Source organism: Aspergillus udagawae (assembly GCF_001078395.1).
Source record: "Aspergillus udagawae IFM 46973 DNA, scaffold_2, whole genome shotgun sequence".
NCBI classification, from domain to species: Eukaryota; Fungi; Ascomycota; class Eurotiomycetes; order Eurotiales; family Aspergillaceae; genus Aspergillus; species Aspergillus udagawae.
The window spans coordinates 1,524,309-1,552,191 of NW_025091265.1; the positions used below are offsets into that span (position 1 = coordinate 1,524,309).

General features: G+C 44.7%; 12 protein-coding genes across 12 annotated transcripts; 6 read left to right on the forward strand and 6 right to left on the reverse strand.

Annotated features, from left to right (window-relative positions):
- Window positions 1-3,916: 3,916 nt before the first annotated feature.
- On the forward strand, window positions 3,917-5,579 carry Aud_002848 (putative C2H2 finger domain protein; the record flags this gene model as incomplete). The annotated part of the gene is made up of 2 exons (XM_043287805.1): window positions 3,917-4,038; window positions 4,112-5,579. The coding sequence occupies 2 exons, from the start codon at window positions 3,917-3,919 to the stop codon at window positions 5,577-5,579; spliced, it is 1,590 nt and encodes a 529-aa protein (XP_043143740.1).
- A 359-nt stretch (window positions 5,580-5,938) lies between these two features.
- On the reverse strand, window positions 5,939-8,017 carry Aud_002849 (putative R3H and G-patch domain protein; the record flags this gene model as incomplete). Its single annotated transcript, XM_043287806.1, has 2 exons — window positions 5,939-6,362; window positions 6,465-8,017. The coding sequence occupies 2 exons, from the start codon at window positions 8,015-8,017 to the stop codon at window positions 5,939-5,941; spliced, it is 1,977 nt and encodes a 658-aa protein (XP_043143741.1).
- A 957-nt stretch (window positions 8,018-8,974) lies between these two features.
- Aud_002850 (cysteine protease ATG4) lies at window positions 8,975-10,441 on the forward strand (the record flags this gene model as incomplete). Its single annotated transcript, XM_043287807.1, has 5 exons — window positions 8,975-9,122; window positions 9,179-9,511; window positions 9,583-9,751; window positions 9,802-10,029; window positions 10,087-10,441. The coding sequence occupies 5 exons, from the start codon at window positions 8,975-8,977 to the stop codon at window positions 10,439-10,441; spliced, it is 1,233 nt and encodes a 410-aa protein (XP_043143742.1).
- Window positions 10,442-10,861: 420 nt separating this feature from the next.
- Window positions 10,862-11,439, reverse strand: Aud_002851 (histone H2B family protein; the record flags this gene model as incomplete). Its single annotated transcript, XM_043287808.1, has 4 exons — window positions 10,862-10,952; window positions 11,006-11,093; window positions 11,146-11,217; window positions 11,268-11,439. 4 exons carry the CDS (start codon window positions 11,437-11,439, stop codon window positions 10,862-10,864), a joined length of 423 nt encoding a protein of 140 aa, XP_043143743.1.
- A 678-nt stretch (window positions 11,440-12,117) lies between these two features.
- On the forward strand, window positions 12,118-12,694 carry Aud_002852 (histone H2A; the record flags this gene model as incomplete). The annotated part of the gene is made up of 4 exons (XM_043287809.1): window positions 12,118-12,170; window positions 12,225-12,313; window positions 12,382-12,585; window positions 12,639-12,694. The coding sequence occupies 4 exons, from the start codon at window positions 12,118-12,120 to the stop codon at window positions 12,692-12,694; spliced, it is 402 nt and encodes a 133-aa protein (XP_043143744.1).
- Window positions 12,695-14,199: 1,505 nt separating this feature from the next.
- On the forward strand, window positions 14,200-16,152 carry Aud_002853 (putative dihydrolipoamide succinyltransferase; the record flags this gene model as incomplete). Its single annotated transcript, XM_043287810.1, has 11 exons — window positions 14,200-14,369; window positions 14,431-14,489; window positions 14,543-14,614; window positions 14,662-14,717; window positions 14,782-15,114; window positions 15,202-15,594; window positions 15,648-15,707; window positions 15,756-15,810; window positions 15,862-15,929; window positions 15,981-16,052; window positions 16,108-16,152. The coding sequence occupies 11 exons, from the start codon at window positions 14,200-14,202 to the stop codon at window positions 16,150-16,152; spliced, it is 1,383 nt and encodes a 460-aa protein (XP_043143745.1).
- Window positions 16,153-16,357: 205 nt separating this feature from the next.
- On the reverse strand, window positions 16,358-17,110 carry Aud_002854 (uncharacterized protein; the record flags this gene model as incomplete). The annotated part of the gene is made up of 1 exon (XM_043287811.1): window positions 16,358-17,110. The coding sequence occupies one exon, from the start codon at window positions 17,108-17,110 to the stop codon at window positions 16,358-16,360; it is 753 nt and encodes a 250-aa protein (XP_043143746.1).
- Window positions 17,111-18,300: 1,190 nt separating this feature from the next.
- Aud_002855 (protein-L-isoaspartate O-methyltransferase) lies at window positions 18,301-19,130 on the forward strand (the record flags this gene model as incomplete). The annotated part of the gene is made up of 2 exons (XM_043287812.1): window positions 18,301-18,402; window positions 18,510-19,130. 2 exons carry the CDS (start codon window positions 18,301-18,303, stop codon window positions 19,128-19,130), a joined length of 723 nt encoding a protein of 240 aa, XP_043143747.1.
- A 336-nt stretch (window positions 19,131-19,466) lies between these two features.
- On the reverse strand, window positions 19,467-21,099 carry Aud_002856 (DnaJ and TPR domain protein; the record flags this gene model as incomplete). Its single annotated transcript, XM_043287813.1, has 2 exons — window positions 19,467-20,057; window positions 20,122-21,099. 2 exons carry the CDS (start codon window positions 21,097-21,099, stop codon window positions 19,467-19,469), a joined length of 1,569 nt encoding a protein of 522 aa, XP_043143748.1.
- Window positions 21,100-22,386: 1,287 nt separating this feature from the next.
- Aud_002857 (putative mitochondrial translation release factor (RF-1)) lies at window positions 22,387-23,115 on the forward strand (the record flags this gene model as incomplete). Its single annotated transcript, XM_043287814.1, has 1 exon — window positions 22,387-23,115. The coding sequence occupies one exon, from the start codon at window positions 22,387-22,389 to the stop codon at window positions 23,113-23,115; it is 729 nt and encodes a 242-aa protein (XP_043143749.1).
- A 184-nt stretch (window positions 23,116-23,299) lies between these two features.
- Window positions 23,300-24,724, reverse strand: Aud_002858 (putative mitochondrial tricarboxylate transporter (Ctp); the record flags this gene model as incomplete). Its single annotated transcript, XM_043287815.1, has 9 exons — window positions 23,300-23,357; window positions 23,413-23,562; window positions 23,620-23,655; window positions 23,738-23,995; window positions 24,096-24,243; window positions 24,318-24,449; window positions 24,500-24,520; window positions 24,583-24,637; window positions 24,692-24,724. 9 exons carry the CDS (start codon window positions 24,722-24,724, stop codon window positions 23,300-23,302), a joined length of 891 nt encoding a protein of 296 aa, XP_043143750.1.
- A 1,440-nt stretch (window positions 24,725-26,164) lies between these two features.
- On the reverse strand, window positions 26,165-27,872 carry dhh1 (DExD/H-box ATP-dependent RNA helicase DHH1; the record flags this gene model as incomplete). The annotated part of the gene is made up of 4 exons (XM_043287816.1): window positions 26,165-26,974; window positions 27,032-27,628; window positions 27,688-27,760; window positions 27,829-27,872. 4 exons carry the CDS (start codon window positions 27,870-27,872, stop codon window positions 26,165-26,167), a joined length of 1,524 nt encoding a protein of 507 aa, XP_043143751.1.
- Between the last annotated feature and the right edge of the window lie 11 nt (window positions 27,873-27,883).

Below are 27,883 nucleotides of genomic sequence, written 5' to 3' on the forward strand. Positions count from 1 at the left end.
ATTATTATTAATAAATAAGCTTATATATTATATTTATCTAAGATATAGTTAAATTTATCTTATATTTATATATCCTTTCTAAAAAGATAATATTTATATAATAATATTAAGATATTAGATAAACTAGTTATTAACTATTTGATATTAATAATAATATTAAAAGATAAAAGGTAAAGGGTATACTAAATAAAGTAAAGTAATAAAGAAAGATACTATTTTTAGTTAAAAAAAAATTTTCTAACTATGTAAACTCTTAGAAACTAGAAGAATATCTATAAAATATATATAAGATAGGCTATAGAGTAGCCCTATTAAAGAAGAAAAAGAAAATAGCTTTTTTCTATGGGATTTTATCATCTAATATCTAATATTTTGATGGTATAAACCTTTCTCTATTTTTCCTATAAGGTTTTAGAGATTCAATGGAAATATATTTATGGCTATAATCTACTGGTTAATATTATCTTATAGGGGATCTACTATACTAATAGGAATAGTTATTTACTTAAGTTAACTAAATATATAATAATTAAACTATCTTACTCTTAAAGATCTCTATCTTAATCTTCTTCTCTTTAGGGGTAGGAGCAGGCACCCTAGTTATAATAGATATAATTCTAAAAAGCTAAAAGATATTATAATTAACTATATAATATATATAGTCTTATTCTCCTCTAGATAGAAGGTAATTATCTTTAACTCTATAATAAAATCTCTAATATCCCCTAAGTCTTAATTTATAGATATTATTATAGCCTAAGTAGTAGCCTAATAGTAAATCTATAGTAGAATCTAGAGGTACTTCTTAAGTTATTAGCACTATTTATATTTATACTAGGTGGTATCCTATATATAGATATACTTCTAGCCCTAATAGAAGGTATCTTTTAGGCACCTTTAATAAGGGGTAGAGGATATAGACTTAATATTAGTAGAAGAAGAAGATAGATAATAAAGAACCCTAAAGGGTAATATAGAACTAAGAGAGTTATTAATATATAGGGAGCTTACCCCAGATAAGCTTATAGGATAGGGGCTAATAGCACTAGCTAAACTAGTAATAGTAGGAGAACTAATAGTATAAGATAAGGAAGTAAGTACTAGCTATATAAAATATAATTATTATTAAAAGATTATTTAAGGATCCTAGAGCAGGGCCCTTATCCTTAGATAAGAGTAGTAATATAACTATGATATAATAATATTATAGACTAGAAATAATAAGGTTATTAGATAAGGACTTATCTAGTTAGTATAATAGATATAATAGTAATATACTAGAGATAAGGAAGAAAGACTTTCTAACATTTCTAACATAGTAGAAGATATTAATAGGGGGCTTATTACTACAGAAATATCTATCTATAAATATTTCTAGGTATAAGGAGTAATAGAAGTCTATATATACTTAAGTAATATAATTACTATCTATCTTAGTAATTAGAATAGTAATATCTTAAAGAAAATTTATTAATTTATTAAACATCTCTATAACTACATATAAATAGTAGGAATTCTATAATATTTAAGCTTATAGATAAATTAAGATTATTACTAAGTAATATCTTCTTATAGCTATTAAATAGTATTGAACTTTATTAAAGATAATAATTAATAATAGTAGCTAAATGATAATATTAATGATAAAATAGTATCTTAATAACCTTAGATAATACCCCTATACTATTATAATAGGAAAATATAAATCTAGTTAACTACTATTATTATACTAGTATAAAGCCCTTTAAATAATATAAAAGTTTATTAATAAATAATAAACTATATATAAATATCAATAATAAAGGCCTTTAATAACTTTAATATTATATAAAGTAATATTATTCCTTAATATATAAATATAGACTACCATAGTTTAGGATAAACCATTTTTAAAGAAGATAAGTTATTATATCATAAGCTATTAATATATCTTTATTAGTGGCTATCTCCTTCCTTAGATAATAGTTTCTCTAAACTCTATATATATAGAAGAGAAATAGAGGGAGATAAATAGCTTAGAGAAAACTAAGTAGTTTATTCTAATTATTATAATATATATTTTTTCTTAGTAAACCTATATACTATTAAAACACTATAATCATAGTAGTAACTCATAGCCTGGTTAATAACCTCTTACTTACTACATCCTGCTATTATTAATACTGAGGTCTACCCTAATAAAGATAATATATATAAGGCTAAATGCTTACTAGGTAAGCATACAGTCATACTATTTAATATAGATATAAATATACCCCTTATATAGAATATCTTATCTTATGTATTAGAAAGATTATAGTCTAGAAGAAGACTAATAGATCTATAAAGATGATCTTTAAGGTTCTTTAGACCTCCTTAAGGTATTTAATTATTTAACCTAAGTACAATAGCTTTACTACGTTTATTTATCTATAGTAATGTAGATATTACTTTTTATTAACCCCCTATAATATTACCTTCTCCATATAGTATTTATATATTAGTATTAGTCTTAGGTTTATCCATTTCATTACACAGTTGGTTCCTTTGCTGAACCATTATCTAGAGATGATTAAATAGATGATTAGTCTACCTTAGTTAAGGAGTATAATCAACTTACCATTCAACATGTATGAGTTTGCCACACTAATATTTAATTTAATAAAATTTATAAAAATATTATTATTATTATTATTTATATATTTACTTATTTTTTCCTATTTTTATAACTATTAAATATTAATTATTTTAGTTCTTTAAAGTATGCTTATAAAGATCTTATTAAATAATATACTTAAAATATAATTATATTAATAAGTTTAACTTTTTTAAAGTATATCTAATAACTTATTTAGAGATTTTTATAACTTTATAATAGCTAGGATTTACTCTTTAAAACTAAAAAGAACATTTAGAAAATTAAATATTTATTTTCTAATTTATATTCTTTTTTTAAGTTATATATCAATTAACTTATTTTAGTCTATTATATTTTATATACTTTAATAATTATAAAAGTAAGTATCCTTAATTAAAAAGCTTTAAAAACAATACTTTTAAAACTCTTTAATATCTTTAAAATTAGTTATATAATAGCTATATATAATATAGCTTTATTAACAAAGAAAAATTATAATTTATGTATAGTTAATAAGAAAGAGAAGTAGAAAAAAAGTAATCTAGATATTAAATAATTTTTAATAAAGGACTCTATATCTAGGAAGCTAGAGATCTTATTTAGATAAGAAATAAGTAAGATATTAAGATTAAAGAGCTATTTATTAGTTCTATATCGTTATATTTAGAATCTCTAAAATATATACTACTAAGGTATCTTAATTACTTTATTATAGGGTATATTAGAACTAGATACCCTATATACTATACTAGCTAAATATAATAAAAATAGATTATTTTAGTTAATTTAGATAGCTCTAAACGCAAATGCATTAAACTTAGTTGAGGTAGGCAGCTTGCCTGGGAATTACATTAGACCATATACCATGTTCCCTTTTATACTGATCTTACCAGTTGACCTTGAACCGTAAACTGGCCGACTTTACAGTTATTTAAAATCTAGGAATGTTACGAGAGAGGTGAGTAGACTGAGTAGTACTATTATAATAGGCCCACTGCACTATGGTAATTTTATATCCCATCAAGTTAAATCAGAATGCATAAAAGATGATGGTTCCTTAACTAATAGTAATAAGAATAGCAAGTATGTAATAGGCTAATAGCCAATAACTACCAAAGGGAAATATTATGAAACAGGTTCATTATAATACCTTTCCGCAGAGGAAACAGCCCCAGAGGAAAATTAAGATAGTACTGCCTACTCCAAACTAATATCCATAAGAATCTCAGGACTCGAGCTATATCGCCATTACGTACACTTCTTCCGTTATTTTTACCTAGGTCAGGCTGTCGATCCCTTATGGGCCAATCTCAATCTACAAATTTTCGGGATGATGCATATTCTGCTGAACCTTCGTCCAAAGAGAGGAAAGAAGATTATTATGAACTCCTGGGGATACAACATGACGCCTCCACTGATGAGTGAGATTGTAACTCTATTATAACCCGCCATGTGCCTGTTAGGCTGACATTCATATCTTCGGATCTCATCAAGAATAAGAAGAGCATACAAAAGAAAAGCTCTCGAGCTGCACCCGGATAGAAACTATGGCAATGTGGAAGCTGCAACGAAACTGTTTGCAGAAATCCAAACTGCATACCAAGTTCTCTCAGATCCTCAGGAGCGCGCATGGTATGATACTCACAAAGATGCATTTTTGAGTGGCGATGGGCAGCCAAGTAGTAGCGAATACTGCTATGATAGCCGTATGACAACCTCTGGTGACATCTTGAAGCTGTTCTCCAAGTTCAGTCCTCGAATGGAATTTTCGGATTCTCCATCTGGATTCTTCGGCGGCCTTCGAGCGGTATTTACCCGGCTTGCCCTCGAGGAAGAAATGGCATGTCGCGCAGACAAATTGGAGTTTGTCGACTATCCCACTTTCGGGTCACAAAGTGATACTTTTGAAGACGTCGTACGGCCCTTCTATGCCGTCTGGTGTAGCTTCTCAACCAAGAAATCTTTCGCCTGGAAAGATATATACCGATATTCTGAGGCTCCAGATCGTCGCGTGCGCAGATTGATGGAGAAAGAAAATAAGCGATTGAGAGAGGAGGGTATCCGCGAATTTAACGAAGCTGTCAGATCACTTGTGGCATTTGTTAAAAAGAGGGATCCGCGCTATAAAAGTGGCATCCAAAGCGAAGCCCAACGCCGGGAGCTCCTCCGTCAAACTGCCGCTGCACAAGCTGCCAAATCAAGAGCAGTAAATCAAGCAAAGCTGCGTGAGCATGTTATACCTCACTGGGCGAAGTCGGAAGAGGCTGAGGAAGAGAATCCGGATAGTTCGGGATCTGAACTTGAGCAGTTCGAGTGCATCATTTGCCGGAAGGCTTTCAAGAGCCTGAACCAATTCAACGCGCACGAACGTAGCAAGAAACACGTCAAGGCCGTCAAACAGCTTCGCTGGGAGATGAGAGCAGAAAATGAGTCCCTCAAACTTGACCAGTATATGGCGCCGTACAGTGACCATGCTCCACCAGAGCAATGCAACGACGACTCAGCAGCTTCCTTCTTCAGCCATGAAGAGAGTGGGAAGGTCCAAGATGGAGGCAATGCTGATGGTGATCAAAGCATTGCACCCATCATGGAAGACACGCAAGAGGGAAGTCGCCGCGAATTCACGGAAGCTGATACCATATTTCCTGTGACACATGCTAGCCACGAGTCGAGCGAAACCATTCTCAATCCCACAGGCTCGGACGATGTCTCTGAGAGGACAGACGATGCCGTTGATTTACTATCTCAAAGATTGTCAGCTTCTGGCTTGGGTCAGAGTCCATCGATTGATATAAAAAAAATTGGCAAGGCCAAACAGAAACGCGCTCGAAAGGCGGCTCAGCAGGCTCTGGGTCACTCTCCCGAAGTGATTTGTACCACCTGCAATACTGCGTTTCCATCCAAAACTCAGCTTTTTACACACTTGAGGAAGTATGACCATGCCCAGCCCCCAGTCAGATAGCAAAGACTAGCATTCGAATAAACCCTTTATGACCTAAGTGACTGTTATTGATCTTTATCCACTCGTCCCCTCAACCATCTCATAGTGAAAGGAGTTATGTTGACGTAGATGCCACAAACATCATGGTTTTGCGGGTAATCATAGTCATAAATATAATAATTGCGTTATAGTATCATAGAGCATTCTAGTAGGGACACTTCTCAGGTTCGTGCCATACATCATTCCATGAGAGAAGTTTTGGAAGTGCGACAGGATTGTTGAGTGTTGGAACCTCTATCATCGTTGCAGCTCCACCACTTAGCCTTAGAAAGACAACCATAGTAGATGCAACTAGGGATTGTAAGATCCCTCGAAACTATCTACCCTAGGCCAGCCTTGGAATTCTTCACGACGTGCGCGACAGGTAACAGAATGCCTTTGTTGTTTATGGCACCGAGCGGAGTCCCCAAACTCCATCCCATCCTTTCGAGCATAGCTCTTCCCTTGTTTTCCGCTCCAATTTCCGGTGCTGAGGCTCCAACGACGTCGCCTTCCATATAGCTGACAGATGATGAAGGGTGACCACGAGAAGCCTTCGCCGGTTTCTTGTTGTTCTGGGACCGTGACTTGGGGCCACGGTGAGAGAGTTGAGACTTCGATAATATTCTTTCCACCTGTGTGATCGTTTTCTGTGTATGCCTTGGGGTGCGGGAAGTCTTGTACAGCATGGGAAATCTGGACGACCCTTTCCCGCGGGACTGTGATTTGAGTGACAGTGCGCCTGCCATGTCATGCACAACCTTCCTGTGATGTTTAGACATGGGCGGAAGAAACAAGCTGAACAAAGTCCGGGTTTCAGCACTCTAGGTTTAAAACTTTCAATAACGGCTGCAGGGAAACTCGTACCTTTCTTTCGATGATAGCAAGAAACTGCGCATTTCCAATTTTAGATCATCGACATCGAAGCCACTTGAATACTTAGCTCTGAGATCAGGCGCATTTGCATTCCGACCGAGTAGGCCTCCAGCACGGAGCTCTTCTCTCTGCTGTTTCCTTGTCTTTTTCTTCTCTCTGTCATTTCGCCATGCCCGTTCCAATTGCAGTTCCAGCTCGCTATCGGATAATGACAGATCAAAAGCACGCTGCTTCCCTTTTGTTTTGTTCCGCAGGCTGGGTCTGTTAAAGTCCATTATATCGAATCCATAAAATGGGTCCGATTCCAATGCGTCAGCAAAGGCGGTTGCCGAAGCGAAATGATTTTCCTTTGCTTTGCTGCGGTTACGGTGCGACCGAGGCAGACAACTGCTCTCTGTCTCGATCTCCGAGTGCTTGCCGATTTCCTTCGTTTCAGTGTCACTGCATTCGGAAGAGCTCGGGGAGCTATGTGCCCCGTCCGTCGAATTGGTGCAAAGTACCGCAAATCCATTCGATTTAGCAGTAAATCCTGGTGGCTTCAGCATGAGATAAGTGTTTGGATGCAGTTGACTGGGCATACCTCCGGAAGCCAGATCAGGGTCACTCTCATCTTCAGATTCAGCCAACAGTTGGCCGCGTACGCATGGAATTATTTCCTCCCCATTCTTTGGTGGCTCGGAACAGTCGGCATTGATCAGTTCAGCGGAGACAAGTGTAGACGCCGGCCTATCCATTTGACCGTTGTCGGACTCCGTGCTTGTACTGCGACTCAAATCAGTCCACTGACAGTAGTCTTCGTCAATGTTCGCTATGTAATCGGCCAATATGTCATTTTCTTCGTCTTCGCGAGGTCTCGAATATTGCTCTCCAATTAATGGGCGTCTGGGATTGAAGGGTATGAAATCAAAAGTCTCATCGATGGCACGTGGTTGTACTTGCTCGGCTCGCTGGGTTCGAAGTAGGTCTCCCGAAGCGTCTCCTGTTGTGGGACATGATTGTGTCGGTATTTTGTGGCTGTGATGTGGTAGCCAAGGCTGCGTTGAACCGTTATTATGCGGGCTACATTCGTTTCCTCTGCGATGGTCGGAGATTTCCTGCTCTTTTCGACGAGCGGGGCTCCTAGCGTTGCGCTGCCTGGATGGCCTTGATATTGGAGATCGGTTTTCGCCTGATGGTCCTCGAGCATACTTTGTTTTAAGGTGCCGTCCAGTAAACACTATTTCATCCTCGCTGGTGTTATCCCCTCCGGGGGTGACGTGGTCTATATGCTCGGCACCCGTAGAAATCTCCTCGTCCGGTGCAATAATAAAAGGCTGAGGGTATCGCATGGACTCTCCGTTGCGTTGTTCTGGGGGCAGTTCAGGTGGGGTCATTTCTATTCCCTTGTGCTGCATGTCCAAACTTTCCAGTTTTTTCTCATCGTTTTCTTGTGGACCTGCACTCACAAACTGCACTGCCTGATGACGGAAATTAGTACCCATCCGCCATATATTGCGCCCCTCAGTGTTTCGTGCTTCTTGCTGCATGGAGAGCTGGTGATGCATGTGAGCTGCAGCAAGTCAGTTGGTTATGGTCGGTCAGTTACATGTGGGGTGATGGACCTGTGTGCGATGTCCTTGTCACGGCCATCTGGTTGCTCGTGCGTGCTTTCGCCCTGCTGTGGCGAGCCATGTCTTCCCCCTTTTTGCCTTAGCAATATTACGGTCGTGAGATCAATTCTCTGGGTATGCCCTCTTCGTTTCAGTATCGATGCCCTCTTTCACTCTGAGTAGCACGCTGGCATTGCACTTTTTCTGTGTGCATTCCACACAGTTCTTATGTGTTGAGAAAAACTCGGTCTGTTGGGTTCTCTCAGAAGTTGGAACTTGGTGGAGTCAAAGATTTATCTAGTCTGTCATCCGTTGACATTGAAGGCGGTGTATATGGTGTTGTATGCATGTGACGTCCTTATCACTATATCCTTATCTGTGGTGGCAGCCATCCCTATGACGAAGTATGTCATTGGGTTGTTTTCGAGGCTTGTATAACTTTATGGATCACTGCCTATGTAACCGTCGTAGGGTTTGTATCTTTACGCGGTTGTCGTTGCTTATCCTCGTCGTCAGGTAGATGGTCTTGGTTTTTAGACCGTAACATACCACAACCGCTACGGTAGCTGAGGGGGGTTTATATATATATACATATATATGCTGCACGTTTACTACAGTCTCGTGACTGATGTTGTATGACGGAACCCCTCATCAAGACAACAACTACTGAGATCACCGCTAACCATAAATCATCATAGCAACAACAGATGACCGTACACTGTGGTATACTATTCCCTACACAGCCACACCATTTCAACGCCAGTAGGTGACTGAGATGAGCCTTTATATACTGATGTGCACAGGCAGCAAACCAACATTGACGTGAAACAATATAACGCAAACTAGTCGACCAGAGCGCCTCAGCACCCCCGCAGAGATCGACATACGGACCTGCACAAAACGCCATTCAAAATGAATGGGGTAGATATGGAACGCTGCAAGCGAATTATACAGTATATCTGGGACCCTGCACCCAGAAACGACCAACCAGAAGACCCCATCTGGTGCCTGGGAACCAAATACACAACGGATGGCACAGAGAGAGGCAATAGGCGCACCGGTAAGCCACGCCAGATGAAAGAGGAGCTGCATCTCTTTGGGCTGATACGTCCATAGCATCTCCCAAACCAATGCGACTGGCAAACGAAGAAGGACCAAGCCAGCTGGACCCAAAGGCTACAATGCCGGGCCTGTTAGACGAACAGGGCTGGCCTGAATCGTTCCTTCTCGACTTCGAATCAAGGATCTGGATTACCTACAGATCGAACTTTCCCCCAATCCCGAAGCCTATTAAACAGGATGCGTACTCCGCAATGACATTGAGCGTGCGACTGAGAAGCCAGCTCGTTGACCAACATGGATTTACATCCGACACAGGATGGGGTTGCATGATAAGGTCTGGGCAGAGCCTCCTGGCGAACGCAATGTCCATATTGTTATTTGGCCGAGGTAACAAGCAACGTCAACACTTTCAGCAATATATCCGGTATTCAAGCTGCAGTGAGCTAACATGCCTACAGGTTGGCGTCGAGGAATCAACACTGACCAGGAGGCTCAGCTATTGTCACAGTTTGCAGATCATCCGGATGCACCTTTCTCAATACATCGATTTGTCCAACATGGTGCCGAGTCCTGTAACAAACATCCCGGGGAATGGTTTGGGCCCTCAGCGACCGCCAGATGCATACAGTATGTCCCAATCACATTGGCCCATTAGCATAGCTTACGTATGAATTTAGGGCCCTTGTGTCTCAACATGGAAGCCTCAACCTTGGTGTCTACATGACTGATGATACAGCAGATGTGCATGAAGATAAATTTCTGGATGCTGCCCACGACGAGAGGGGGTCCTTCAGACCAACACTGATACTAATTGGGACGCGACTGGGAATCGATCGTATTACTCCCGTGTATTGGGACGCGGTAAAGACCACATTGCAACTCCCCCAATCCGTAGGAATAGCTGGGTACGTTATAACTCAAAAGATCCAAGATTCCCGGACCAGTGGTGACCAGATCTGCAGTGGACGCCCATCGGCATCGCATTACTTCGTCGGTGTTCAAGGCTCACACCTTTTTTACCTTGACCCTCATCAGACCCGCCCAGCGTTGCCACAGCGCAGTATCGATGAACAATACACCAATGAAGAGATAGAAACCTATCATACTCGACGCCTCAGGAGAATCCACGTTCGAGACATGGATCCGAGCATGCTTATCGGCTTCATTATAAAAGACAAAGAAGACTGGACACACTGGAAGAGCGGGGTATCTGTTCAGGGGAAAGCTATCGTACATGTGCTCAGCGAATCGGACACTGCTGTCTTCCATGGCCGTGAAGGGGCGATCGATGAGGTAGAGGTCTTGGATGATGATTGAAAGAGAACAGCGGATGCTCTGTAATATGCGAAGTATGGAACCCGAACCAAACAAGCAATGTGGAACTGCTATTCAAATTACCCCAAACCGAGGCGACTATGAAGAATATGTTGCATAAGCAAATGAGATTCCGATTTATGGTAGGGGAAGGAAAATCGTGCAACCAGCCCCAAAATCCGAGTTATGTTACACCGCATTCTCGTCGCGAATGAACCATGAACACATTCAACCCAAAAGGGCATCAGGAGAGTAAAAAAAAAGAAAAAAAAAAATAAAGAGAATATCAAACCATCCCATGACACATTAAAAGACCCTCAAACACCCTGTAACCCACCGCCTCAAAACCATGAAGATAAGGAGGCAGTAAAAATGACAATCCCGAGAAACAAACACACAAGGCAAAAGCAAGATGCGACATGCCTATTTGGCAGAAGAAGAGTACTTCGTGACAGCCTTAGTGCCTTCCGAAACGGCGTGCTTCGCCAACTCACCAGGGAGGATGAGCCGAACACTTGGAAAAAGAATTAGCGTAATTCGTATAATGTATAAAAGGGTTTTACTCACGAAGTCTGGATCTCCCTCGACGAGATGGTGGATTTCTTGTTGTAAGCAGCAAGCTTCGATGCCTCCGTGGCGACGCGCTCAAAGATATCTGTAATGGATTAGAATACAATCGGTTTCAAATGTTTTCGGGTTGAAAATACCATTGACAAAAGAGTTCAGGATAGACATGGCACGAGTCGAGATACCAGTGTCAGGGTGAACTTGTTTGAGAACTGCACCCTGGTAAGCTTCCGCACTACATATCACCAGTGGCATTACTTACCCTTGTAGATGTAGGAGGAGTAGGTTTCCTTCCTAGTCTTGCCACGCTTCTTCTTGTCGCCAGTGGCAGCAGCAGCGGTCTTCTTGCCGGCTTCCTTCTTCTCAGCAGGAGCCTTTCCAGCGGGCGCCTTGCCACCAGTGCTAGGCTTCTTCTCGGCAGCTTTGGGAGGCATTTTGTGAGTAGAAGATTATCAAAAGAAGTTATTAACTAAATAGAGCTCGAGAGAATAGATTGTGGTTGTGTTGAGGAAACTTGACGTTCGAACGTTGTGCAGATGGATTGAGAATGAAGATGAGAATGATGGAGACGCGGTGACGAGGGAGGCGCGCTACTTATACCAGCCTGCGAAACCCCAGTTGATCTGAAGTACGCGAAAGAGACAGAATTTCAATACGGTCACACCTTGGTATGATCTGTATGATTAAAGCAAGATAATTAAGTTCAAGTACTACAAACACTAGGGTGAGGTCGTGCCAAGACGGATGTAATAATTATTACATTGAAATATTACAGCACTTAACTTGATTTGGAACCCCAACACTGTACTAGGCCACACAGATCGTAGCTCACATGCGTAGCCAAGCTATTGGAGCGCTGGACCATGATCTTTTTGGTGATTGGTCAGCCCCGCTAAGCGAGAGGGTGATCTGAAAGGCGTTTGGGTAGGCCAACGTCACCCTGAGCGCGTCATTATAAATCTCCTGGCTTTCCTCGCGCTGACCACCCAGTCTCTTGGTTTACTTCAACGACTGTCCGTCTACTACACGTCCGCCGCGTCCTCGATTTGAAAAATCATCAACTCTATCAAAACCACTACCACAGTTTAACCTTGACCACTTAATCAGACAAAATGACTGGAGGCAAATCTGGAGGCAAAGCCAGCGGCAGCAAGAACGCGCAGTCGTAAGATAGCCCTGTTTTACCATGAGCCTTCGAACCATGCTGACATGAATTTAGGCGCTCTTCGAAGGCTGGACTTGCCTTCCCCGTTGGTCGTGTTCACCGTCTGCTGCGCAAGGGTAACTACGCTCAACGTGTTGGTGCTGGTAAGTCTTTACGCGATTTAACTCATTGTCTTTGTTTTTGCGGTTCTGACTATAATACCCTTGTATAGGTGCTCCGGTCTACTTGGCCGCTGTTCTCGAGTATCTCGCTGCTGAAATCCTGGAGTTGGCTGGCAACGCTGCCCGTGACAACAAGAAGACTCGTATCATTCCTCGCCATCTCCAGCTTGCCATTCGCAATGACGAGGAATTGAACAAACTGCTTGGCCACGTTACGATTGCGCAGGGTGGTGTCTTGCCCAACATCCACCAAAGTAAGTTTCGCACTTGGGTTTTGTCTTGGCTATATTTTCTAACCAATCTCCAGACCTTCTACCCAAGAAGACTCCCAAGAGTGGAAAGGGTCCTAGCCAGGAGCTTTAATTGTCATATTTTTCTTTCTTTCCTGTTCGGGTTTTCTCAATCGGCGTGCTTTGGTTTCTCATGATGTGATAACGGGGTTCTGGACTGGGCACAAATTATGGCTCTGTTTTTCATGCTTTGATTTATGGTTGTACATTATGCTTACGGGCATTGAATGATACCGACAGCTTTCTTAATGAAATTTGTCTTTCGGACGACTGAAGTCTCAGTATATTTGATGCTAAGTAGACTTAAAGAGGTCTGCAGCTTCCGTAGTTCTTTCAATACGCCCAAGCATTTCTGCGCTTTCCTATAACTGTTCAAAGCAACGTCCAGGGTACAAGTTGCGAGTTATGTTACTAAAACGCCAAGTCTATCTTCGAGTAGGGAACCTATTGTAAGCTCGTCTAATTGACGCAAATATATGGACCTGGTACGCCGTCCAAGCTCAGTGGGCATCTGCATGTTGAGAAGCATCTAAGACGTATGTCAAACGAGGCAAAATCGACAGATCAAATGGTGTAACATACAAGGTAACTGCGGAGCAGGAAGGTTTCTCTCATATTTACTGCCTGGGAGACATTATCAGCCAATTGCGCATGATGCAGCCCTTTTTCTAACTTATCAGACTTACCACCAGGGGCAGTAGGTGCGCGGTACGGGTCCGGGTGTTTCCAAGTTTCCAGTAATTTCTCGGTTTCGCGGAGTAACACCTGCCATATTTGTTTGTATAAGCTGATGACTTGGGTTGTGCAACGGCCAGACGGTTGCTGGGGTCAGAGGGAGTTTACTCTTTGTTGACGAGGATCACGAACGTCCTTATTTGCCTCAAACAGGGACCGAATATACACAGCTTGTCCTCTCCATACGTGTCTGTGAACTGCCCAGTCAAGGGCAAGCTTGAGACTCCGTCGGTAGAGTGACCTGAAAAGCGAAGCTGAGATTAGCAACGCAGCCTATTCTTCCTTCTGAGAGCAACTTACGCAACGGCGTTAGCAGACATGATTTCTCTCTGTCAAAGTCGTAGGGAAAGAAGACCCTGAGACCTGACACACCGACTGCAGAGAGGGAACGCTAGCTGAAGAACAAATTTGTAGATTCTAATGATTGTTCGAAATTCTGTCCACTCACTACAGGGCAGTTTCTCTTGAGAGGCGTACCTAGTGAATTTGATAGGGTGCGCCGAATCTGCCATGTTGGTCTTTATGGAAAGCCGAACAAGCGTAATAATAATACTCCGTCATCCACCGGGTGCATGGAACGCAGATGATGTGCGTGTGTTGCTGAGGGAAATTCCGGTTCTTTCGGCCCGGGGTTGAGCTTTCGTCCCTGGTCACTGCGCTAACTTAAAGTTCCGTCACTCTGCTATCCTGTACCTTCGTACTGCAACGTCGAGTGAAGACGTATTGAACAGGTCTTCAGTAGGTTATTCTGGGACCATAGGTTTCCTCTCTACTATCAGACAATCGTGTCAGATTCTCTTGCTCCTTAACTTCTGTTTACTACCCAACCAAGTCGGGTGAAATATGGCGTCTAGGTTACCATTTCACCGTCTGTCAGAGCTACACCTGAGGTCCATTCCTCGAACAGCTCAATGCTCCCGCTTGCCTTGCATTGGTGCTCGCAGGAGTATTACCTCTTTGGCGCTTAGAAGGCATAAGACTGGCGCGGTTTTGCTGCATGCTCCGTCCTCGGGGTAAGGACATTGGAGGTTCACGTTAATTTATCTGCTCTGGCTAACCGTCGACATTCCATAGAGCCAATATACCCCGGAGCAGTCTCGCCCGCCTCGGAGGCTATCAGATCAGAACTTACGGTATCGCAATTTGCTTCGGTTACTTATGATGTTCTTCGCTGATCTCGCTGCAGCTGATACCATAGTGAAGGTCCCTCAGATGGCAGAATCGATCACCGAGGGTACATTGAAGCAATTTTCGAAGCGTAGGTCTCTTGACCAGTTTGCAGGTCTTTCACTTACCGTTCGGCAGAGGTGGGCGATTACGTTGAGCGGGACGAAGAAATCGCTACAATTGAGACAGACAAGGTAGGGTTTCAGCGAATGTCACATACCGTCCACATTGCTTGAAAGTTTTGCCAACCCATTACAGATCGATGTGTCGGTCAATGCGCCTGAGTCTGGGACTATTAAGGAGCTCCTCGTGAACGAAGAAGACACTGTGACGGTTGGCCAGGATTTGGTCAAACTCGAATTAGGTGGCGCTCCTGGGCCAAAAGAGGAGACAGCTACTGAAAAGCCGAAGGAGCCCGCAGATGTCAAGCAGCCTCCTGCAGAGTCCAACAAGCCACAGCCATCAGAGGCCCCCAAAGCTCCGTCGCCTCCGCCTGAACAGCCTCCTACTTCCAAGCCTCAGCGTCCTGCTCCTAAGTCAGAGACTCCTTCTGACGTTAAACCGACCTTCGAAGGTCGTGAGGAACGTAGGGTGCGTTTACAGTTCCCTTCAACATCTGTGTTATCTCTCTTACACTTGCTAACTTGCGGCTCTTATGTTACTTCTTGGGGATAATAGGTGAAAATGAATAGAATGAGGCTGAGAATAGCCGAGCGCCTGAAGCAGTCCCAGAATACCGCTGCCTCGCTCACTACCTTCAACGAGGTTGACATGTCATCCCTCATGGAATTCCGGAAACTCTACAAAGACGATGTACTGAAGAAAACGGGTGTCAAACTTGGCTTCATGAGCGCTTTTTCCCGTGCCTGTGTCCTAGCTATGAAAGATGTCCCCGCCGTTAACGCATCGATCGAAGGCCCCAATGGTGGTGATACCATTGTTTACCGCGACTACGTTGACATCAGCGTGGCTGTTGCTACTGAGAAGGGCCTTGTGACACCTGTCGTCCGTAACGCTGAAACCATGGATCTCGTCGGAATTGAAAAGGCCATAGCAGACCTTGGCAAGAAGGTCAGTGGCATCATGCGACTGGCTCGCATCTTCTGTGACTGATATTTTTTTAGGCACGGGACAACAAGTTGACAATCGAGGATATGGCTGGTGGCACTTTCACCATTAGCAACGTAAGCAGCATGATTCATGACGTGACAAGATCGTTGACATTGTTTTAGGGTGGTGTTTTCGGCTCTTTGATGGGCACTCCGATCATCAACTTGCCCCAGACTGGTCTGTGCTCTCTCCCTCGTTCTTTTCGGACCGAATCCTAACTTTTCAAAGCTGTTCTTGGACTCCATGCGATCAAGGACCGGCCAGCAGTCGTCAACGGTAAAGTGGAAATTCGTCCCGTACGCATTGCCATAGTGCCCCAACTTGATGTCAGGCGCTAACGTTTCCAGATGATGTATCTTGCCCTGACCTATGATCATCGACTTTTGGATGGACGGGAGGCGGTCACTTTCCTTATCAAGGTTCGTTGAATTTTGTTCGTTGTTTGACACATTCCGCTGATTATGATTCATTCAGGTCAAGGAATACATTGAAGATCCTCGTCGGATGTTGCTCGGCTAGTGGCCTCTTAAGTTCGTCCAGGGGTATCTACTGCTCCTCTTTTTTGTAAAATACTATCTTATTGGCCATGGCATTCACCATACACTTCGTTCAGATCGCTGCCGAGACTGTTGTTTAGCTATCGGCATAAGTTATGAATAGTAGTTCATGCGCTCAAAATGATAAACGCGCTATGTTGGTTGTAATCTTTATGGCAGACTTATTATCATCGCAGTCCAACCTTGGCTTTCAGCCCCTGTGTTTCTGCTCGGCTCAGTCCATAGAGCTTCCCTCTCTCGAGCTGTAACAGAACCGGCGGGTTCAGGCACCTCATGAGATCAAACAGGAACTCGATAATGATGGTTCCAAGTTGATGCGTAGGCAGGCGTTTCAGTGGGGTTTCCAGGTCCTTGGACGGGAGAACCCCGAGCGGTGGCTGTAGGTAAGTTTCATACTTATCAGCCACTCGTTGCCAGTCAGGCTTTCTTTTAAGCGTCTCTGGGGCTTGGGCTATCAATTCATAAAATATGTCGGGCGTTATACCCCCATGAGAACCAAGTTTCTCGAACGCAGCTTTTAGCAAGAGCTGGGCTGCAATATCAGCCCAGTTAGTGTCGGACAAATGGTTATTTGCGACGATGCACAGGGAGATGAATGCATAGGCGATGGCAGGAGAAATGTCCAGTCTTGCTTGGGTACGGTCGTTGTTCGTACAAATGTGTGGTCTCCGGGGCTCGGTTTTCAAGTGTGGTGGGTAGACTTGACGTTCAGTCGAGACCGTAAAATCTTCCTCCTGCTCTCCAAATCCATGCCTTGGTGATTGATTGTTTGCTGCTGTGCTATGATATTGATTCTGGTTGCATGTAGTTATGAATTCGAGAAGCTGAAGCTTGATGCGCATATCGCGGGAGATTGTCTCGGCATGTATCAGCATCGGTGTCAGGGCTGTGTGAGCGATAAACGGCAAGATGGCGTCCATAGTCAGCACAACCTTTGGTGCTTACGACGGTGCTTGTATTCCAACATACTATTGACGGTTTGGATCAACCAAGTGGTATTCTGATCCTTGCAGTGCCATCCCTTCTCTTTTTCTTGTGTGCAGAGGAACGTGTTGATGGCAGTGCACAGCAGATAATCAAGTATAATTGTATCAACCTCGACCTGGGTGGCTGGATCTACCTTGTGGTCTTTCATCTGGTCCTACCTGACTCGGTGAGTTGATTCACTTTTGAGGGCTTGATTGTTCGGGGTGTAACGTTTAATGGATGTGGCAACAAAAGTTATACACCTTCCAAGTGACCATGACTTGGGAGTTAACTTATTAGGCCAGTGGGGAGTAATCGCGTTGCAAACAGGATAAGTATGGTTATGGTTGTGATTAGAAATGTGTCGCGTATGGTTTGTTAGGTGGGCTTTGCTAGTAAATTTAATGGTGTGAATGATTGATATAAAACTGCTGCTTGTCCAGAACAATATTTATCATCCGTGTTATTATATATATACATATATACACGGAGTACAACTGGACACAGAGTGGGTCACATGTCCAAACATTAATTATTGTGACGTACCCTGTACATAGCATATGAATTGATACGAGGTTGACTACTGAGTGAAGCGACACTTTAGTATACAGAGTACATAGAAGCAAATATCGATTAATTCAGAGGGAAAGCCGATGGTCTCTAGGTATACAGAAAGGTAAAGCCCATAAACAACAACAACTAGCCTGTCAATAATGTAGATCGAAATTGATATGCATACCTGCTCTAGGGAGGGACCCATAGGCCAGAAAAGCCAGTAACCTCCACTGAGGCAATGGACAATAAAAAGCTGCCAAAGAGTGTAACTGTACCTGCTTATCATCATCATATGATTATGACGCATTAGTGAGATTTATGCACTCCGATAAGAGCCTTTCCACTCATGCAATGGTGCTCCGATGACACCGATGACATCCGCACATGAGGTACTCCGTAATATTGACATAATGGGAATCTCCCGCCGCATATGACTGCTCCCATAGCGCCCATTCTATCCATCACTTAAACACCATACGTGTTGTCCGAGTGGGATATTCTCTCATATCTAACAGGCGATTTCTGAATGCTGAAAAGGCACATAAAGACAACCACACTGCTGAGAAAACTTACAAGAAAGCAGTCTTCAATGGCTTGGTACTGTTCTGGCACCACAAATGCTGAGTTGATCGAGAACCTCTGTAAGGAAGGACTGATTAAAAGTGATCGGGTGAAAAAAGCTATGATGGGCGTGAGCTTCACTTTGCTTCTACCGCTGCCACCACCCAGCATCCTTCACTCCATTAGCCCAAGAATAAAATCACTCACTTCCTGAGATTCTGACACTGAAATTCCAAGGTTGATCGCGCCCATTACGCGCCCTCGAGGCCATACTCCGACTCGCCCCAACCTATCGGACATGGAGCGACGATTTCGGCGCCACATATGCATGGCCATGCTTGCGAATACTTAGTTGACTTCCTCAAGCCGGGATCCCGGGTATTGGATATCGGCTCAGGATCTGGGTATTTGACACATGTTTTCGCCAATCTTGCTACAGACGGGTCTTCCAATGGTGCCAGTGTTCAGGTTATCGGAGTGGACCATATCCCGGAACTTGTTGACCTGGCGCGGGCGAACATGAGGAAGTCAGAGCAAGGTCGCACTCTCTTAAATTCCGGAAAGGTGAAATTTATCACCGCCGATGGTCGGCTGGGCTGGAGGGAAGGAGCCCCTTACGATGCAATCCATGTGGGCGCAGCAGCAGACAAGCTACACCCGGTTCTCATTGAGCAGTTACGTGCCCCAGGACGCTTGTTCATACCCGTTGATGTGGAAAATGATGGTGGCACCCTAAGTAGCTTTGGACTCGGTGGTGGACAGTACATATGGGTTGTTGACAAGAAAGAGGATGGCTCTGTTCACAAGGAGAAGATTTTCCAGGTTAGCTATGTGCCATTGACGGATGCGCCGAAGTGATCAGCCCAACACCTCCCCTGATACGTCCATTCACCTATCTAGTGATAATCTAAAACTCCTGTTACGAACGGGAGAAAGAGAAGGAAAGTAATAAACGGGAGCAGACAGAATGCAGATTCACAAGGAGAATTGAATGCCATATCACACTTCCTCAAATCTGACCGAGTACGTACACTTTGCTGTTCTAAATGGAAAGGGAGGAGGGATTGATCATATTCCAATAGGCGGGGAAATGGTAGCGTGCCTTTCGGGCAAGTGCGAAAGTGCGAAAGTGCAGAGATGTGGGAATAAGGTAGACTGCAGGGTGAGCTGCAGGGTCAGTTGTATACAAAGATGCTAACGGAATGGAAAGCCTCGGGGAAAGTTGAATCCTTGACCCGAGAATTTGAAATGTGGCGCGCCTTGCTGGAAGAAGAATTGCTGGCCGCCGGCGGCACCAAAGGGGTTTCCCTGGAAGGGATTTCCCCTCTGAGACTCGGGGTCGTTGGGGTCGTCGCCGTTGTCATACCGTGCTCTAAGTTCGGGGTCCGACAAAACTTCGTATGCCTCGTTTATAGCGGCCATCTTCTTCTCTGCTTCCTCCTTTGAGACGCCCTGGGAGACGGCTTTGTCAGGGTGATGCTGCTTTGTCAACTGCCGATAAGCTCTTTTGATTGTGCGCTCATCTGAGTCACGACTGACGCCGAGGACTTTGTAGTAGTCCTTATGCTTGGAGCGTTTCAACAACACATGTGCTTTCTGCATAAGCGTCTGGATTTCCTGAGAGCCCGGGTGATGTTCTCTGGCTTCGTTGAGGGTGCGAATAGCGTCCTCGAAACGCTCCTCGTCAAGCGCCATCTGACCCTTGAATAGAAGGGCAGCCAATGAATGTGGCTTCAGCCGGAGAATTTCGGTGCAGTAAGGAGCAGCCCGTTTGAGCATATTAACCTGTAATCAAGCATATCCAGTCAGCTGCGGCAAATAGGAAGCATTATCTTCTGGAATCACTGACCTCACGGTAGGCTTCGCACGTCTGTTCAACTAAGGATGAGTGTAAATTGCTCGGGGCTGCAGGATGGATGTGGCCAGCGTCTTTCGCACTCTCGAAGTCATCCTTAACCTCATCAAGCAGACCCTTCTCCTCCCCTACACCTACAAGTAGGTTGATAGCGTTGTTGAACTTTCGTGAATCCAGCGCTTTTTGTAATTTATCCAGCCTCTTCATTAGCTGCCTTTCTTTTTTGTAAAGCTGAGCACATGCTTTCGAATCTGGGTCCGAATGCAAACATTTGCGAATTTGCGATATGCCCCGTTCACTGTCGCCTAGAGCATAGAATGACATTGCCGATATTTGCAAATGAGGCTCGATCAAGCCCGGAGAGAATTGCAGGACATGAACAAGGTCGCTGATTCCTTCTTCCACTTCACCCTTCTCAAAGCGACAACGTGCCCGAGTTTGCCGTAAAGCCAGTGACGTGCTCGCCTTGAAGATCGCTGTATTGGCTTGGCCTATACAATCGTCCCACGCACCTCGTTTCTCCGCGTCGAACGCTTGGAAGGCGGCATCGCGTGCCTCTTGTGTTTCTCTATACTCCTCCGAAAGCTTCTTGCCAGCTCTTTCAAAGTCATGCAGCGCACCGTCCCAGTCAGCAGTCTTGGCCCTGAGGCGAGCTCGTTGGAGGAGTGCGCTTTCAAAGTCCGGTTTGAGCTGGAGGACACGGTCAAAATCGTCTAACGCTTGCGCATTTCGTCCAAGAGACAGATAAGCAGCACCTCGCTGAAAGATTGTGAGATAGTTGCTTGGATCTCGCGAGACAGCGGCATCGAAGTAGAGTAGAGCATCGCGTGCAGAACCACTAGCAAGATGGGCTTTTGCCGAAGCGACCAGAGACGACAAAGGAGTATCAGGGGGTATCTCCGCAGACTGGAGGCCACAAGCAACTGAAAAACAGGCCAGGAAAACAGTGAAGGACTCCAAAGTAATGAGCATTTTGGCAGTTCAGCCCATAAGATATCGTTGAGACCTATGGTATCACACGAGTCTCTGACAAACAGCGCATAATAGAATTCACTCCTCAGCAGCACTTAACCTGCTTCAAGGTGCGAGCTGTGAATAAGTCAGGTAGACAGCTTGAACTATGGAAAATCTGAAGGATGGCAACACAGCAACAGGACCTTGAAAGAGGTCGCTGGGCGAGTTACATAGTGAGGCATTCTTTATATACTGTTCGACCAAGTTTCGTAGATATTCTATCTAAATATACTTAACTTCCAGTCTGGCCTTTACAGACCCATTACAGAATACTGTATTATATTCACGTGACAAAATCTGGTGGATGGATGTATATCTCGTCCCAAGTACACATCCAGAAATCCGCAAATTTGAAGGTGGAGGTTCCCTACTTAATCAGTGTATAAGGGTGGCAGCTCAGAAGCAGTGTGATTGAAAAGGCACTTACTACCTGGTCTCCAAAAGTGTTCAATCGCGCCAATTTAATCAGCCATAGTTCCATCACCTTGCCCGCCATTCAGAACGCACGCAAAGAATTGAGATTGAGCTCTTTCTTCCATACCGCTTTTTCTCTCATATTTAACTCACAATGATTGGCTTCTCATGGATATGCTCTCGATGTCTTGCCCGAACTGCTCGAACCACATTGAGCCATAGGACCGTCTCACAACCGCGGAACCTGAACACGAGTAGGGATACTTTGACTGCTACGTAAAGCAAAGGGTCTCCCGCATACATATGGGCTAATCTTTCCACCAGGTTCTCATCTCTCACCGGCATTACTAACGCGGGCTCGCTCCTTGGCGGCTGAACATACCAGACTTTCCACCCAATTGACAGACTCATTTGACGCAAGGATTGCGAAGCGAGTGGGCGAACTTGCGTCAATCGCGCAAGCCTTGCAGGAATGGGATCGCGCGCACGAGGCAAGTCGAAAATGAAAGGATTGCTTTATCTCGTGATTCTTGACTAACATCATTATTCTGGTCTCAGTCCCTATCGGAACTCAGATCCTTGATTGATGATCCAGAGACCGACGACGAGCTAAGATCTCTTGCTCTCGAAGACTTAAAAAGTAGCGACCGTACTTTGCCAGCCATATCAAAGACCCTGAAAAACTCCCTTGTTCCTCGCCACCCCTTTGCAGGTCTTCCCTGCCTACTGGAAATCCGCCCCGGCGCAGGTGGAGACGAAGCTGGCCTTTTTGCTTTCGAGCTCTTGAGGATGTACACTGCATTTTGTACTCGACGTGGCCTACGGTCCAATATGATGAAGCTCGACGTGCAAGACGGGCCTTCAGATGATCGCCTGAGCGAAGCAGTTATGGAGATCGACGCAGACGGAGCGTATGATCTTTTGAGAACTGAGTCTGGGGTCCATAGGGTGCAGAGAGTGCCGGCCACGGAGACCAAGGGTCGTACCCATACAAGTGCGGTCAGCGTGATGGTTCTTCCCAGCTTCCCAGAGGCAGGGGCCGGTATGGACAGTGCTTTGAATTTCGACGACCCAAACAGTGACTACTATGTTGATCCTCAGGAAGTCCGCACCGAGAAGATGCGCGCGAGCGGAGCCGGAGGTCAGCATGTAAACAAGACCGAGTCAGCTATCCGGTTGACTCATATACCCACTGGAATTGTCGTTTCAATGCAGGATTCCCGGTCTCAGCACGCGAACCGGAAAAAGGCATGGCAAGTACTACGAGCGAAATTGGCCGAGGCTAGACAAGAAGCTCGTGAGCAGGAACTCGTTGAGTTGAGAAGAGGTGTTCTTGGAGGCGTCGCTCGGATGGGTCGTGGTGACAAAATCCGCACATACAATTATGGACAGAGTCGTTGCACTGACCACCGTAGCGGCATTACAGTGCACAATCTGGACAATGTTCTTGATGGCGGCGAAAGTCTTGAGACCATAATGGATAGTGTCAGAACCTGGCTGGCTGATCGGGAGATAGCAGCCATATCTGCAGAAGATTCGATAAATGCCGTCGGGGAGTAAAGTTGTCCTTTACATCAGCGCCGAAATTGATATTAGCATGCATGACCATCCTCAACTAACTGTTAGGTATTGGCCAATTGGTGCGGTGAAACAAAGTTCACTCCAATTGCCAACCTTGAACCCCGTGACCGCTTCGACAATATATACAACTAAAGCATCTAACTACTTATAAGGTGTTCCGGCGTCATATGTATTTCCTCTCAGGATCGATAGAGTCGAGAGCCTCCATTGTCTTCTCGTACCTGGTTGTGATGAATTAGCACCCGAAAGTGTGGAGGAGGACTTTTCCCGACGAACATTGTGAACACTATTCCTCCACTCATGATCAATCTTGCTAGACGTGGTACAGCCCCTGACCAGAAAGTAAGCAAGCCTTCGTCTTTGAAAATTCGCGCGGCGCAGACGAAGCTGTTTTTGTAATTTTTACTGGCTTCGAGCGATTGCATTCTGCTGAGGGGTCAATACCAATCTATAGGCGCAAATCTCAAGTTCTTAAAGGCTCACCTGGTTTTGACAGTGTCAAGAGGCTGCGTAACATAGCTGCGTGGAAGCAATATTAGCATATCGAATAGTGATGGACACAGCTCATAACGTTGTCCCCCGGATACGAAGGCTTGCGTACACTGTAATGAGGCCCGCTATCCCACCGAGGGCGAATGTACTGGCAGTTCCTAGCTTCTCGCCGGGTGCGACGTAGCCCTGAGCCAATTGTTTCAACATAGTGTAGCTTGAGAATCTGGTCGCCGAGTTGGCCGCCTGTCTCGCTGTTGTAGGAACGAAGCCTTGAAAAAAGCCCCGAAGGCCTCTTTCCTGAAAGATGATCTTACTGCCGTGCAGGAATCCACGCATACGAGGATTTGGGGATTTTCTATCGTCGATTCTGTTTCCCCTATGTCAGTTGCACGGCGCACACTGGTAACAGTTTGTGACCCGAATATCTGGGGGTTGGGCTAGGGTATTCAAGTGAGGTGACAACGAACAATTGCGTCTTGATGCTTTCGAACGGAGTCACTGCTAATAGGGACTCTGTGAATCCGGCTCCGAAGCCGGCAATCACAGTCCTTGGTCCGGATATATTGCCATTTTCATCCTGAAGTAGAGATTTGAAGGTGTCGAAGGCAACGAAGCCTTAAGGATATTCTAGCGTGAGTCTATCAAAAAGTTTGGACAATGGTAGCGCAGCACCACCCGATGGAACTTACGTATGCCAGCCTTAAGAGAATTTCCTATGATCAAAGTCGTGCATCCGGCATACCATTGTTTTCCAAATGGTGGCCATGGGAGCTTTTTGGCATCGGGTAGCCGGCGATTGAGCTGCGTTCGTGTCTTCGCGACTGCACAAATTTATTAGCCTAACATATCATAAAGGATGAGATAATCTGACACTCCGCTGGATAAGTTATCGCTGCTATGGAGTCAGCAGGGGTATCTTCTAGTAACGGGCGATTCCAGCGACAGTGAACTTGCCAATCTCAACCGCTCCCGCGGAAGAGCCCGCAATGATAGACCGCAGGCTGCTGGGCTATAATGAAGTCAGTGATTGCGCGAAACCGGGTGTTATTTTGACATGCCTGACCTTGGACTTAGGATCTTTTTCCGCAGTAGCCATTTTCAAATCCGAAATGTGTTTGACGCTTGTAAGCAAGAACTATTACTGCTGGAGGTAGGGAGCGCCGGTATCTGGAATACGGGATGCAACATACGCACCAAACGCAGAATAGCCTTCTCCAGTATCTATGGGGTGACTCGCGCTCTACAAGTTATTTATGAGTAACCTATATGATGAGTAGGTCTCCTATCCAATATACGTGAGAAGTATTCGAGAGCTCTGACAGAGGGAAACATTTACATTTTACTAGATGCTACCAATGTTAAGGCTATCATATACCCGGAATGGGTTGGTACCATCCAGCACTCCTCTGCCAGCGTTTTTCTTAACTTTTCTTCCCATTTTCTTCCACCCAAGTCTTCCTCTTTTTTTCCTTTTTTTCCCCCCCTTTTCTATTTTGTTGTATGTCGGGAGTGTCCGTATGTGAGTTTTCTCCTTTCACTCTTTGATCATCACATCCTCTCATCCGAGATGAACCAAGCCCTGTAACCATCTGAATCCTGCAGACCCATCCCTCGCTTGTTGGATTCCTTATCAGTATTTGATTTCTGCGTTGCTTTGCAGAAAGGTGTCCTTCAAATATGCGGCGAGAATGGAAGACAAATAAGTGGCGCAACTCCACCTTGACGTAAGATTGATGGAAGTTTTGGCATGCCGAGCCAGGGTGAGCACACTCAGGAGCACTCATTGCCCATGTCCTAGCTTTCATGTTCGCCAGGACACAGGTAATCTAGCGAGAGTGGAGAATGAGAAGACTGAATCCGAAAAGTATCAGACAAGAACTCCGGAACCCCATCAGATGTACGGAGTCAGGTACGAATTTGAGATCACGAAAGTGCAGCCTCGAAGCCATGACGGACATGAAAGGGCTGAACACGACTGGCCCATCAGAAGTTGAAAAATGTCGCCGTAATTCTCGTTCACCTGACAAGTCGAAGACAAAGATAAGCCGATAATGCACCAGTGCCTTGCGGGAAGACACCTGTGAACGCCGAAGAGTGACACCGATCGAGAACACCCTGAAACGCCAACCCGTTGCTTTGGAACAATGGAAGGTATGTACAAGTTGAAAAAAAAAAAGAACTCAAGAAAACCGGGCATAACTGGCACCGGATCAAGCAAATAACGAGATCAAATGATGCAGTGAAGGTAGAGCCCAAAGGAAAAGCCACATACACTACAATGAAGTAGTGCAAACCGTACGGACAATCCGAAAAACCCGCTTCTCACGGCAAAAGAGGAGAGAACGGCAAGATGTGCGCGCAGTAAATCAGAGGGAATAAACAGATCGCCAGAGCCAAGCAAATGAATCGGAAAAAGGACAGGAGGCCCCAAATTGCGGGACGGTCTCTCATTGGTCGAGTGCAAGCAAAAGGGAGCGAACAGATCGTAGACATTCAGGTCATTACTTCAAGCAAGTGAGAGATAATGACAGCGAGATCATGACACCGGCGCTGTTGAAGTCTTGCCACTGTGTTGGCCCTGAGGGTGACCGAACTTGGTGGTTTCGGTTTGCGCGCTCCGGCGCTGAGCCTGCCCCCGACCACGGTATGAGCCACGGCCTCGATTGAACTGGTATTGCCCACTATTTGGATGATTATGATGGCGGCGGTCTGCAGTGCTCGTACCTGCCGGAGTATTCGTTAATTGACGTGGCTGTGATGGATTGGAGATAGGACGAGGAATTGTCTCAGGAGAATCATAAACATATAGCTTCTTGTCAATGTTCTGGGGAATGGGCTGTATTTCAGTTCCCAGTTCCTGCTCGATCTTGTACAGATTGAAGCGGTCATCCCAATTGATGAGATTAATGGCAAGACCCAAGTGACCAAAACGACCAGATCGACCAATCCGGTGAAGGTATGTTTCGGCATTCTTCGGGAAGTCGAAATTTATGACAACATTCACAGCTTGAATATCGATACCTCGAGTGAGCAAATCGGAGCAGACGAGGTTGCGACACACACCATTGCGGAAGTCGTGGAAAACTCGGTTCCTGTGTTGCTGGAGCATTCGAGCGTGCGAGTAGAAGCAAGAGTAGCCCAACTCTGTAATCTTCTTCGCAAGAAGTTCAACTCGGTTGGTGGAGTTGCAGAAAATGATCGACTGGTTTATTTGAAGCTTTGAGAATAGGGTGTTCAGACAGTGGACCTTCTGCTTTTCCTCAACAAAAGCGTAGTATTGGGTGATTCCTCGGAGAGTAAGTTCGTCCATAAGGTTAATCTCATAAGGATTGCGCATATGTTTATCCTTCATGAAGCTTATTAGTGGACGGCTTGAAACGAACAAAAAATAGTCTCGACTTACCTTGAATGATTTGACAATTAACGGAAAGGTGGCACTGAAGAGCATCACCTGTCTATCTTTTGGGTGAAATGATAAGAGCTGCTCAATGACGGGTGTAAATTCAGGCGACAGCAACTTGTCAGCTTCATCCATGACGAATGTAGGACACTCCGAAAGATCCGCAACGCCCTTGCTGGCCAAGTCCAATACTCTTCCTGGAGTCCCCACGAGAATGTGCACAGCGTCGTTCAGTCTTATTATATCATCCATCAAACCTGTCCCTCCGGTAGTGACCATGACATTGATTCCCAAATGCTTTCCAAGTGTTTTGCAAACTTGGGATGTTTGGAGCGCAAGCTCTCTTGTTGGTACAAGGATAAGTGCTTGAGTCTTTGTGCTTTTAGGGTTGATGCGTTCCAGAGTAGGGATCACGAAAGCTGCTGTCTTGCCGGTGCCGTTCTTTGCGCGAGCCAGAATATCGCGGCCTGTAAGAGCGACTGGTATTGTTTCTTCTTGGATTGGAGAAGGTTTCTCAAACCCAGCCTCAAATATGCCCATCATAAGCTCTCGTTTGATATAAAAGTCTTCAAATTCAAGGCCTTTAGTGGCGGTCACATCCTACAACTCGGTCAGACATGATGCACATGCAAGAGTGACACCATCATTAAGCCACAAACCTCAGTCTGCGGTCTTGCGTCTTTCGCAGGCATATTCAATTGTTCTTTCCACCTCATTTCCGAGTTTGCTTCCCTGTAGAAAGGGTATGAGTTGAGTTATCTCGAACTGAAGACAGCGGCCACTTGGTAACGGAAACATACCCTAAGCTTGTAGTGTTGAGCTGATTTGCAAGAGCGTCTGCCATGATGAGCCAGA